We start from the raw sequence: 13,370 nt of genomic DNA, 5'->3' as shown, positions 1-13,370 counted from the left end.
TTTGCCTGCGTCAAACTCCGAAACCCACGGTGCATCAGTGGCAATTTGATTTATAGTTTTGTTTGATTTGGAAGGACAAATGCCCACGACAGTTATTTTTTAAAGCTCAGTGAGATGCGTGACAAAGACAGAGAGCAGTTATTTTGAACAAGAAGCGTGTGGAAATGTTCACACACACACACACACACACACACACAGTACCTTCCACAGAAATGTCTTGAATGGCGAAGCGGAGGATTATGGTCCAGATCATTCCCAGGGTCATCTTAGCGTTGCCGTCTACGATCTCTGAAAGAAGGAAAAAGCAATAACAATTATATTTCAGGATTCACACATTGATTTGGTCATCTCAAGGTAAATGGATGAAATAATTGTGTGTGTGTGCGTGTGCATGTGTGTGTGTGTGAGCTGCGCAGCTCTGAGGATGGGAGCGCCTCCATGTCTCCCACCTCAGATCAAGTATTTTGTGTTGCAGACGCACATTTTTCCCCAAAAGGTGAAACGTTGAAAGCCAACTGACGTTACGCAACGTGCTCGGTTTGCAGACACTTTTCCGGACTTCTTGACATCTCAACAGTAGCTGAAAGGATTTTTTTTTTTTACCATTCACACATTTAAAAACGTCCTCTTTTCTTTTCTCCTGTTGCAATTCGGTGATTCGTTGTGAGCCCGTTAGCGTTCAGCTCAAAGCACAGCCTCACAGATCACGGGGATTTCATTCTCATACGGCTCAAAGGGCGTTACAATCTATACGACAGAGGACACCGTTTCTCTGTCTTTAAACCGGCTCCACCGTCTTGCCAAGAAAATGCAGCGATAGTTTCACTTTGTTGTCTAGAGAATCCGACTTCACTTCTATCCACAGGTTTTTGCCACACGGAGGGCTTAAAAGTGTATTTTACTGCTTAACCCGTGTGTTGCCTTCGGGTCAATTTCACCCGATTCAATGTTTCACCCTCCTGTCGCCTTCGGGTCAATATGACCCGATTCAATGTTTAACCCTCCTGTTACCTTTATATTTACTAACATATTTTACCCTTGAGGTTAATATGACCCCAGCTATTAAAATCTCCAGAAAATTATTAGAATTAATATTGTTTTCCAAGTTTAAGTGTGAGGTACTTTATGTTTGTTTGTTGACTCCCGAAAGAACACCGACATTAAACATTGAATCGGGTCAAATTGACCCGAAGGCGACAGGAGGGTTAAATATTGAATCGGGTCAAAATGACCCGAAGGCAACACAAGGGTTAAAGAAACTTTCCAACTCGACATGATATCCCGCGATCATATATTATATTATTTTCCATACAGACTCACAATCGCTCACAGTTCTCCTGAATAGTGAGTACGAAGCCTTAATGAATGAAACGAGTGATGATCCGGTTCAATAATTCAGAGCCTGGACTCGTGGGGCCTGTCGATCACTCGGCGGCCGTGAATAACCTGAATCTGTAAAATCCCCCTCAACAGGTCACAACAGGTCACAACAGGTCACAACAGGTCACCCCGTTTGCCCTCCTTCAATGAGCATTTGTTTCTCCCTGTAATCCAATAAGGAGCGGGGCACGAGCCCAACTGTGACCGCGAGATGTCCGTCGGATGTGTGCACGGGGGGGGGGGGGGGGGCTCTGTTGTGGTTCCAGCCGACACGCGCTTGTAAATCTTGAGATTAGTCCCCAATGAACACGACTGATCAACATGGGGGAGGAACACAAATCCTGTTAATTCTCTTTGAATGCACCCCCCCCCCCCCCTCCCCCGATGGAGGAGCACGGATCCGGCCCTTCAACCGTTACTCGCCCCATCCTGCCACCGCTCCACCAGGAGGCTAATCGGTCTGGAATGCTGGTCTGGTTTTGCAAAACAAATCTCCATCTTATCAAGAACACGTTGTGCCTTTTTGGAGCCAGAATGTCTTCTTGTCTTTTAGTAGATACAAAAATATGGGTCGCAAGATTATATTGAGTTGCTCTAGAGGACAACAGTTCACTGGTTCCTGTGTCTCAGTTGTGAAAAAGTTGCTTGTTTTTCTTTCTCTTCCAGGCAATTGATTGATTGATTGATTAATCGAGGAAATTAACCTGCAGTAAGAATTATTGATTCTAGCGCAACAATCAGCCTTATTTTCAAGATTGAAGCTGTGTATCGAATATATTTTCTCAGCCCCCCCCCCCCAATACATTTACAATATGATACCAGAGTTGAAATGTAGCTCTATAATAGTTTAAAAACTACACTGAACTTTCATTTTGTGTTGACTTTGGCGCCCCCTGTGGACACAAGCAGGAGTGTTTCCTAACATTTTCCTTCTTTCAACATGTTTGCGTCAGACAGGGAAAGGAATGGAGAGGTCAGAGGTCAACCTCATTAGGTTCCGGTAAAAAGTAGTTCCGGCAGGAATTGTCGACCGCGCGGTTTAAGTATGATCCGGAGTAACCGGGACATTGTTTCTGGAAAAACAAGCTTTCTGTGTGTGTGTGTGTCTGTGTGTGTGTGTGTGTTTAAGGGGAGAGAGATAGTGAGAGAGTGAGTGTTTACTGCACTAAGGAGTTGTTTACTCTCCGACGGGAGGAGGACGGACATCCCCGAGTTATTCGGGCTGAACAATGAGCAGCCTCAGCCCCCGAGGGGATTGCTGATCCTGAGATCGACTCGGAAAATGCACTGCAAAGCACAACATGCACCCGAAAGCACTCCGGAATAAGGACCTCATTAAACTGCACAGCAGCCGGCGGCTCTGCCGCGGTAACGAGGGACAGAGAGAGACTCCGTGAGCCGTGGCGGGCAGAGATAGTAGCTCTTGATTTGGCTGACGGTCTAATTAAAAGCAATAGGTGACGATCTGAGATGTAAACAGATTCAGAGAAGGTCGGGTCACGTTGTGTAAAACACTCGACCTTCATCCGGAAGTGCGGTCCCGAGACGGCGGCGGCGCGGCGTCACTCACCCTCGGCGCCGATCGACACCAGCTTCACTCCTTTGCCGGCGATGAAGTCGAGCGCTTTGTTCACGTTGGAGATCTTGTGGACTCTCATCTTGCCTCTCTCTGGTTTGGCCAAGCGTTCGCCTAGAGGGGGAAAACATGCCGGAGAGAGAGATGGAAACGGTCGGATTCTCACTGGAATTAAATGATATTACAAAACGAGGAATTGAAGATAAATCGTGCCGACGCCGTTGGCTGGAAGTTTGGCGGGATGCACAGATTTCCTCAAAACTTTCCTTGCTGTTTTAACCCTCCTGTTCCCTTTCGGGTCAATTTGACCCCAGGCTGTTTTTCACTGTGTCAAACATATAAGAAATATCAACTTTTTTATTTATTTAAAGGGCTATTTAGGTAGTCAACAAACAAACATAAAGTACCTCACACTTAAACTTGGGAAACAATATTAATTCTAATAATTTTCTGGAGGTTTTAATTGCTGGGGTCAAATTGACCCCGAGGGTAAAATATGTTAGTAAATGTAAAGGTAACAGGAGGGTGAAATCAATAGTTTGACATTTTGAGAACTATTCTTATTACATTTCCTGCTGAAAGCAAGTTCTTACATGCATCTCGTTTGTGGATTAGATATAACGTGTTAATTAGGGAGTTATAGAAGTCCCAGTTGGCATTTATTTGTTACCTTTGGAAATAGCAATGCTTGGTGTTCCCCCAGTTTCCAGTCTTTGTGCTGAGCCAAGCTAATGGGATGTTGGTTGTAGCTTCATATTTAAAACAATAAGATTAATTCACAAATTGTTATGTAAAAAAAACATAGGTTAAAGATATGTTTTTAATGTTTGTTTTTTTAATGGGAAGACCCCTCTTTCTCTATCTTTCTAGAAGAAGAGTGTGAGCGTTGTGTTTTGAGGGTGACGATCTGACTCCACCTGTCATATAAAATCAATCTTGACTGTGAGGAAATAATTCTTCTAACTTGTCCCTGCACTCCTATATATAGATGTCCCTTTAATAAAACGGACAGTAGAAAGTCAAATCAATCTTTTCTTCAAACTTTCAGCAAGAAAGCAAGTTTCTCAAAAAATGTCAAACTCTTCCTTAAAGTCGGATCCGGATGTCCGAACTCAACATTCAGGTCGTCCTGTTGAGTCGACCGCTGTTTACCTGAGATGACCTCCAGCAGCAGCATGAGTTTGAGTCCATCCCGGAAGTCCTCCTCGATGTTCTCGATCTGTGTTCCCGCTTTCCTCAGGTGAGAGTTACACCAAGCTGTAAATGTCTGTCGGGATGGAGGAGAGGGAGAACAACGCATCAGTCACAGCACGTAGAAGTCATCATCCTGTACGTATCCCCGGAGCCAGAAGTCCATGAGTCCACGTGAGCCCCCCAGGTGTTTGCTGGGTAAGCAGCCCTGATTGTGATGTCACCGGAGTCTCTTTATGTGTGTTCATATGGCATTTATTACATTTACACCGTCGTATAGTCCCTTGACGATGGCACCAGTCCAATGCATGAAACCCTGCAAGGCGAACATCGCCACAGGCGGAATTATATTTCGGTCGGTAAGAGATTATGGCAGCAGGTTGTGAAGAAGTGAGATCTTCTACCAACTGGAAGATGCAGGCTCAAACCAAAACATTGGACTGAGGCCACATTTACACATAGCCGGGTATTTACAGAAACGAATATTTCTGCCCCTCCGTTTTCAAAAATATCGTCGTACACACAAGGTTGTTTTCAAAAAAGTTTCTGTTTATATGAACTCGATAACACGCCCCAGGCGCCATCATAACTATGCCAAACCTGTAGTCGGCAGTGTAACGAGAAGGATAAAGACATGCAAACCAATCAGAATTCTCAAAACCAACAACTACGAAATCACGACCAACTTCCTTTTCCTTTAGAGAGTAAATGTGGCGCGAGGTTCATTTGTATGGACAGACAGCGAAGTGGAGCTGCTGCTTCGAGTCGCCTTAGATTATAAGGCAAATAAAGCACTCGATAATGTGGATTGGGAATCATGCCAAACTAAATATAGGGATATGTTGGCATTGTTCTTAGAACAGTACCCGTCCGAGACCTCCGAGGAGTATCCTCATGTCAAGGAGGAAATAACTCGGGCGCACCGAAGCAAACATCGGACGCTCACATGACGTGAAGCATTTTTAGTCGCATACTGTGACGTTTGACAACCTAAAACTCCGTTTGACCTAGTTCACACGCAAACACAAAAACGGAGTTTTCAGAAATCTCCACTTTGGCCGGAGTTTTTAGAAATGATCGTTTTCCGTGATAAAACCTCCGTTTTTGTGTAAATGAAAGAGCAAAACGCATGAAAATATATGCGTTTTCCCATCGTGTAAACGGGGTCTAAGTGAGACTCTGACGACAGCACTCGAGGGGAAGTGAAGGGATTAAAGTTATTACGACTCATCGCGTGGGAAACGTGAATGTCGGGAGCAAATTCCATCACAACCCATCAAATAGTTGCGACAAAAAGTCGACCTCGCGATGGCGCTCGATGAGAAGAGATCACCAAAGTCAGTGAGGTCCGCCCTCTGAGAACCACGAATGTCTGGACAAAAGAGCAGAATAAGCCACCTGAAAAGACGCCGAGATATTTCAGTCTGGACCAAAAGTTTTGGACCGGCCAACCAACAGCGGGCCATCCGTTGGGTAATGCTACTCGTGCGTCTGAGTTTAACGTGTCTGTAAGCTCCAGGTGTGTTGAGCCAGACCTGCTGACGGATAAATGAGTTTCCCGTTGGTTTATTCACACACTTCCACCACTTTGTGAGAACCTTTCCCCGCGATGCCAACCGGCTCGGAGCCCCAGCACACTGGAGCGTTGTGTACTGTACGCCGTCGGTGTAGCGGGCCTTGGATTCTCTGGCATGCAAACACGCCAACGGAAAACATCTGGAGCGGGATCTCAGCCGCCCAACAGGAGCTGGCAACGAGGGCCACGCACCCCGTCGTGAACGCCTCTTTACGAGTTTCCCCGGGTTAATTACAGCCCCGATTGAGCCGAGCACCGCGTTTCCACCAGAGAGACGAAAGGAGGAGCAGAGCCGGGCGTTGGTGAAAGCCTGCACCGTCCGTCGCTGGCAGAGGACGGAACAAAAGCCACTTAAAAGTCACTGGTGAGCCGGTCGGGAGCGCTCGTGGAACGTCCTCGATGAGGTCACTGTGAGAACGGAGCGGCGCGAGGTTTACACGGCTATCAATACACTCGGGAAAGAGAGAGACGGCTTTTCAGATGTGTGCTGGCACGTGGAGGGAGTTTCAACCCATGAAAAAGCCAAAGAACAGTGTGTGAGGAGGGCAGATTACATGGTGTTTTAACTCCAGGGGTATCACTGACAGAAGAAGAAAAAAGCTCTGAAGAGCTACGTGCAACGGGCCGACACACAGGCGAAGATACTGTATTCAGACAAGCACTGAGATCTTTCAATTAACCCGAATCAATAGAACCTTTAAGATGCTTGCCAAAGATTTTAAACGGTGGAGGCAGGGCTGTGGTGTCAGCAGCTAACGTGGAAACTATTGCATCTATTTAATCAAAGTGTTACGTTGAGGACGTTTGCCGACTCGGCAGTTTCAGGTTCTCACAATGTTAATGTTTTTTTGGTTGTCCCGGATGTCATTTGTCAGAATCTTTTCCGTCCCTTCCCTTTTATGGTTCACTTTCCCATCAGTTAACTGAACTCAAACACCTGCAAGGAATTGCAGAAGGGAAACTCAAAGTGCTGCGAGGGAGTTTTGAAAACGGCAGCTGACAGAAGGGGTAACGGACCTTTAATAAACCGATATACTGCTAACATGTAAATCGGTAAAACACGCTCAGCCAACAGGAGGCGGAATGTACAGATGGGAATGAAACGCTTGTTTTAAGTAGGGTGACCAGATTGGAGTTTGTGAAAAAGAGGACGCTTCGTCTCGGCCTGTTTTGTGATATACATGCCTCAAAGGAGGATCATTTTCGTATATCTGGCAACACTGAGAACCAGGGTTGCCAGGTCTGTGTGACAAAACCAGCCCAATGGCCAATCAAAACCAGCCCAAAACCAGCTCAATGGCCAATAAAACCAGTCCAAAAACCAGCCCAATATCAGAACTCAAAATATGCCCGTGCCAAACCATATGCACTGCTTTTAAAGCCCAACAGCATTGCTATCATTGCCAAATGTATTGTAATTTCTACAAAGTAACACCAAATGTGCCAGCATTAAAAGCAGTTTTCCCGAAACAGTTATTTCACCTAGGTCCTAAAATGGCCTTGTGTAATTAGATACAGTATATTATCAAAATTAAATGTGTGTACGTGCTGATCTGGAGTCAGTTTGGTAGGATTTGGGTATAAATAAATTATTTCATTTAAAATATGGATTTTTATTTCAAGATATTCATGTAATTTGCATGCAAAATAGGTCTACCCGAACCAGCGGACAAACAATTCAACCCGCGGCGACACTTCAAAAGTAGCCCAATTCCGCGGGAAAACCGCGGACCTGGCAACACTGCTGAGAACGGTCGACCAATGACTGTTCTCTCCACAGTCAGAGCTCGCGCAAGAAGGTGGAACGTAAGCGAGATACCATTTCCAAAACTTGTAAGGGGTAAATACTAGTTTGTGAAAGACCCAGAGAAACACAAATATCCGACGAAGCAAAATCCCAGACGTTTTTGGAATCCCTGCCAGACGCATTTTTTAGGTCTCAAAAAGAGGACATGTCCGGGGAAAACCGGACATCTGGTCACCCTAGTTTTAAGTAGATAAGCAGAATGAGCACATTTTGACTTAACAGCACCAGACGGCTGAACAAGTCAAAAGGCTTCGAGTCGACCCATAAAGACGGTTGTGAAAACCGCTAAAGGTTCACAGAAGGAATGTTGGCTTGTTAAATGTGCTGGAAGGAGGGTCCGGTTGGCGGCTCTGGGGCCGGGCGACAGCCCTCCTGACAAGAATTAGCCACCCCCCCCCCCTGCGAGTTCCTCGAACTCTCTGGGTCACTGTGGAGTTCTGGCAGCCACCTGCACGGTCACATGACCCTCTGGCTGTGTTTCGGTCAACACTCACAGGCCCTTCAGGTGTTCTGGGGCTCTTGGCCGGGTTACCGGTCCACTGGTTGCAGCGGCAGATTACCAATGCGGTCTAATCTCACTAAACATATACATTTAGAGCAAAAGGTGTGAGGAATATTTAAAAAAAGAAAATAGGGGTCTACTCTGTGGAAGCCAGTCTTTGATGCTTTGAGAGTTTTGTGTTTTTTGGTTTGGATTTTGGGAGGTTTACGCTCATGCCAGCAAGGTCACCACAAGTCGCGCTACATTTGCCAAACATATTGGTTCGTGCTTTTCCGAAAGGCCTTCTGTTGGAGAAGGTTAAAGGGGACAACGCAATAGTCTGATCCAAAGGTTTTTCATTATCAAATCAATAAAAGATTAAATATGTGGATGCAGAGGATGCTAACGTTTTGTCGGGCACACGTAGCCTCAGTCTTTTAGCATATCATCATGCATGTAGCCATGAAGTCCATATTTAGTATCTTTTTACAGTCTTCTGTCTGGAAGCAAAAACAAAGAAATATGCGTTTTAAACCAACACATAGAGCTGAACTTAGCTTGATTAGCAAGCTAGCTACAATAGAGCTGAATAAAATCCACCAGGAACAGTTTCAACCGACCAAATCAACAGTGATCGGCTTATGCCCTAAATAAGGGACGCGTTGTTCCCAGTAACTACGAACGACAAACTAACTCAGACACGGAAAAGTTCAACGCAACTTTGATCAAGTTGCCATTCCAAATAAATAAATAAAAAAGCTAAATCCATCTAGTTTGTGTTCGCGGACATAAACAAAACGTTGCAGCGACGTAGCAGCTTCATCCACAGTCAACTAGAATGGGCACTCGGTAGAGCGCATACCTTCGCATATCACAAGATTGGGCATTGAATTATGAACATGTTGGCATTAGTTGCATGCCAATTGGATGGAAATTGACCGTGCTATGGTAAAAAGAAGATTTTGACATGTTCATGCCCTTGACCTTTGACCCGATTGATCCCAAAATCTAATCAAATGGTCCCCGGATAATAACCAATCATCCCACCAAATTTCATGCGATTCGGTTTAATACTTTTTGAGTTATGCGAGGAACACGCATACAAATAAATAAATAAATGGCGATCAAAACATAACCTTCCGCATTTTCAATGCGAAGGTAAATATTAATCAGTTTTCACTTTTTGCACTTAAATCAGAAGTCGGGAATATCGACTCCGTTTCCGACATGCGATATATTTTTATCATGAGCTGCCCACTAGTTTGGGATGGTCAGTGACGACAGGACCGCTGGGTAAGTAATTCTCACGTGCCTTTGGAAGTCAGCACGACATAATTGATGTGATGAACGACTGAAGGAGCCGCCCCCCCCCCCGGGGAGTCGTGTTGTCATCGGTTGCCGTCGCTCCAATTAAACTGCTGCTGTTGGGTTTTCCGTGTGTGCCAAAGTATTTATAGCCAGATGGAAGTGGCAGGAGGAGTAGCATCCTCACAGACACGCAGTGAAGCTTTGTCATCGTGTCGTCTGTCAGCATCATCAGAGAGAGGGTCTGCACCGGTCCCCCGTTTGGATCATTCAAGCTATTTATTACCTTCGCATTGAAAATGCGGAAGGTTATGTTTTGATCGCCGTGTATTTGTATGCGTGCGTGTTATTCGCATAAGTCAAAAAGCATAAAACCGAATCGCATGAAGTTTGGTGGGATGATTGGTTATTATCCGGGGACCATTTGATTAGATTTAGGGATCGATCGGGTCAAGGTCATGAAGAGGTCAAAATCTTCTTTTTATCCAATTGGCATGCAACTAATGCCAACATGTTCATAATTCAATGCCCAATCTTGTGATATGCGAAGGTATGCGCTCTACCGAGTGCCCGTTCTAGTTTAGATCTACTTCTGTATCATTTTGGAATTTCCTCAACTTCCAGGAATGAAAAGAAAAATGGTGTAAAGATAATTAACACAACAACGTCAACAACAAGACCGAGAGACGATGAGCGTAAAGATCGTATCGGGCGCCCGTCGAGGCTTATTTTAAATGTCAGTGTCTCCAGAAATAAAAGTCACATCTGATCCCAATAAGTCCAATAGAGTGAAACGTCTTCTCTCCAGCGGATCTTGCGACATCGATTCCAAGAGTCCGAACCTCCGAATTACGCTTCCAATCAAATATCAACAATTTAAATGTATCGACTTTTGGAACCAGGAACTTTATTTGGATGACGAAGGTATAATTGTTCAAAAGGTGGGTGCAAAATGGCGTACAGAATCGCCGCTGTATAAATACACTACTTTGCCATCTCCTGTGAATCGGAGCGGAGAGGAAGCGCGAGAGGGTCGTACATTTTGAAGCCGCCTCCTTTCAGCCTCCCAGAGCTATGAAAACAACGGGGGTCGAGAGGCAGAGGAATCTGCTTCGCATCAGTTTCAGGGGAAGTTGCCAGTCAGCGTCATTATGGCGGCATTTCTCCCAAACAATGAACACGAAGCTCAGCAAAACCACCACCTGAAGAGACGAGTGGCTTTCACTGCAGTTCTATGGACAGGTTTTTTTCAGACTGCCGTCACGTATTTAACAGATTATCATCACATTGTTTAGTTCATGAAATTACCATCACGATGTTTGAGAGGGTAATGTGATAAAAAAAAAGTGAAGTGCTTGTTTTGTTGGAGTCCAAAACCAGAATATTTATTTTCACAAATATATAACACTGGCCAGCAGCCAGTTAGCTTAGCTTAGCATACAAGCTGGAACAAACGCTATACACTTTGTTTTTGTACACATTGAACACAGTTATAAAATGTTCATGAGTGATACTTCGAGGTGTTGCTGGGTTGATTGTCAGATCTGCACCAAACTAGCGGTTCCCCCAGTTTGTAGTTTTATGCTAAGCTAAATCACGCTACCTTTCTGTCTTGACTCTCAGCAAGAAGGTTCATAGGTGTATTTCCCAAAATGTCAAACTGTGCATTAAAGGTCATTGTTTACTTCAGGAATAGTCCGTGGTTATATGAAATTTGAACTTAATGTCAACAACCCAGCATGGTGACTTTGACTCATCGTGTGACCGACCACTGGCTGTCGGCACACACCGTGACCCAGATGAACAAGAGTCCAAGTGAACTTTCTCTGGACTGAACCACCGAATCTAAGTAAATTCCAATCATGAAAGCAGCTTCCTGGCGTATGAAAAGTGGTCTTAAAGCCGTCACATACAGTTTTCTCCTCGCTCCTGTTCCCTTTCCCCCACTTCTCACTCAGCTCCCAGCCCCCCCCCTCCCCCAACTCCCCCAACCCATTAATCAACCTCAGTTAGGAAAATATGTCGTGCCTCTCTGCCAGGTCCATATGAGTACAATCCTTTCACTGAAACAAGCCAGCCCATGAGTGCCGTATCCGAACCCACGGGCCGAGAGGAAAGGCAGATACCGCTGGCAGAGCGTCCGGCGCAGGAAGGCGGTTTTCAACACCGCGGCCAGATTCCCAAGCCCCGAGTCTCCGGCTCGGGGGGCCTCCCGTGTCCCGATGAAACCCCAGAAACCGGCAGATATATTGCAAGAAAAACGTCGATATAGCATCTCCAATAAAGCAGAAGAGAGGCGGGTTGAAGGGGGGCGGAGCGTGGGTGGGGTGCGGGGGACATTTATCTTTCGAATCAAATCCGCAGCATTAAACCGGAACGCCATCCACAGCTCGAGCGAGATTGAAAAACGTGTCCGGATGAGTCGAGGAGGGAATCGGGCCTCCGAGAGCATCGCCGCTCGGCTGTTAAGTCTATTTCGGCTGCCTGCGTCTCACTCGGGCTTGCGGGGGCCAGAAAAAGTGCCGGTGGAAAAAGAGTTTCGCGGTGCCAGGAAAACGAGAGCCGGCACCTTCCTCCCCTCTCAGACTCCCAGATGATTTCCTGATGTGCGATGGATCGCGGGCATCGCGTTCAACGCAGACGAGTTCACGGAGGGATGATTTAAAATGACGGGGGAGCTGCGTGGACTTCGCCAGACTGGTCTGGACATGAGATGTGTAGCAGTGTCGTCGTGCCAGCATTCAGAAACAGCTAAATCAACTTATTTCCTGAAATCGCTGCGATCGGTGGATTTACTCGTGAAAGTATTTGCAGAAATCTTTTGCGATCAATTCAAAAACAAACTTGCGCTATTGATTAATAGCAAGTTTTGAGAGTGCTGAGGGAATAGAAAGTTAACTTAACACAATGGATGAAGCTATTGGATGTTATGATGTGTGCTGAACCACCTAATTGGTATGTAGACTTCAGGAAATATGCTTTTTAGACACGTGAAAGCAAAATAGAAAAATCTTTCCTCTCGCCTCTTTAGACCTGCACATATATGAAAAATTGGAATAAATCAAAAAGTAGCAGAGAATACACTTTTGTATTCCAACACGTCCAAACTACATGGCACTTGTTGCCATGACAATAAATCCATCTTAAAGTTCACCTGTTGTTCCAACTTGGACACCTTCTGCAACGCGACTGAGCCGGAAACACGACAGGAAGTTACAGAATAGCGTTATGTGTGATGCCTCAGTTTGGCACATGAACAAAAAACTTCCCGAAAAGATAGAAAAGTGCAGGTGTTGGGAGGAAAAATTCAATTTAAAAAAAGATGTGATGATGTGTGCAGCTCTGACAGCGCTGTCAGGTGATATGGATATAGATATGCGTGTTACATCCCTCAACCTGCTGGAGGGATGGAGGGGGAATCTCTCTCTCTCTCTCTCTCTCTGTGTGTGGGTCTGTGTGTGTGTCTCTCTCTCCGTCTGTCCCTCTCCAACACAGGAAGGACAGGGAGTCTGAGGACATGCCAACTAGCAAGGGGAGTGCGCTGAAAGGGTCAAAGGTCATCATTCATCCCCCTCCGTCTCCTTCCGCTCAAGCTCACTGGAGAGTACAGTCTAATTACACACACACACACACTTTTCTGGCTCCAAAAACAGTCAAAAAAAGAAAAGAAAAAAGGCTCTGTCGAGGCTGCCAGACCAGTGTGTGTGTGTGTGTGTGTGTGTGTGTGTAGTTGAGGATGGACCTCAATGCAGCCGGTCGGGTTTGTTGAGGTGACACCGTCAGTATAATTACGGCTCACCTTATTTAGAGTTCCTCAGCTGGACAGCTCGCTCACTTTTAGGTTTATTTCTGTATCCTCCAAAAAACATTTTTTTAACCCTTTTTGAAAAGTATACCAAAATAAAAAAATAAGATGGGAAAGTTAAAGGAGGAAGGATCTTTAAAAGAAAAAGAAGCACACCAGTCTAAAGATGTGACCACGCATCGTGTTCGGACGAGCCTCTTATTTTCATGAATGAATCATCTACTGACTATTTATTATGGTCTATAAAAC

General features: G+C 45.4%; 1 protein-coding gene across 5 annotated transcripts in view; it reads right to left on the bottom strand.

The window, feature by feature from the left end:
- Positions 1 to 13,370, bottom strand: part of actn1 (actinin, alpha 1) — a 55,746-nt gene that overhangs the window by 27,639 nt on the left and 14,737 nt on the right. For all 5 annotated transcript variants that reach the window (XM_056426044.1, XM_056426043.1, XM_056426047.1 and 2 more), the window contains exons 2-4: positions 4,109 to 4,223; positions 2,951 to 3,070; positions 202 to 288 (exon numbers count right to left, since the gene is read on the bottom strand). In XM_056426044.1, the coding sequence (XP_056282019.1) occupies positions 202 to 288; positions 2,951 to 3,070; positions 4,109 to 4,223 (322 nt within the window). The remainder of the gene's footprint in view (positions 1 to 201; positions 289 to 2,950; positions 3,071 to 4,108; positions 4,224 to 13,370) is intronic.

The sequence above is a fragment of the Pseudoliparis swirei genome, chromosome 11, assembly GCF_029220125.1.
Source record: "Pseudoliparis swirei isolate HS2019 ecotype Mariana Trench chromosome 11, NWPU_hadal_v1, whole genome shotgun sequence".
NCBI lineage: Eukaryota > Metazoa > Chordata > Actinopteri > Perciformes > Liparidae > Pseudoliparis > Pseudoliparis swirei.
This window is presented reverse-complemented; position numbering and strand designations above follow the sequence as displayed.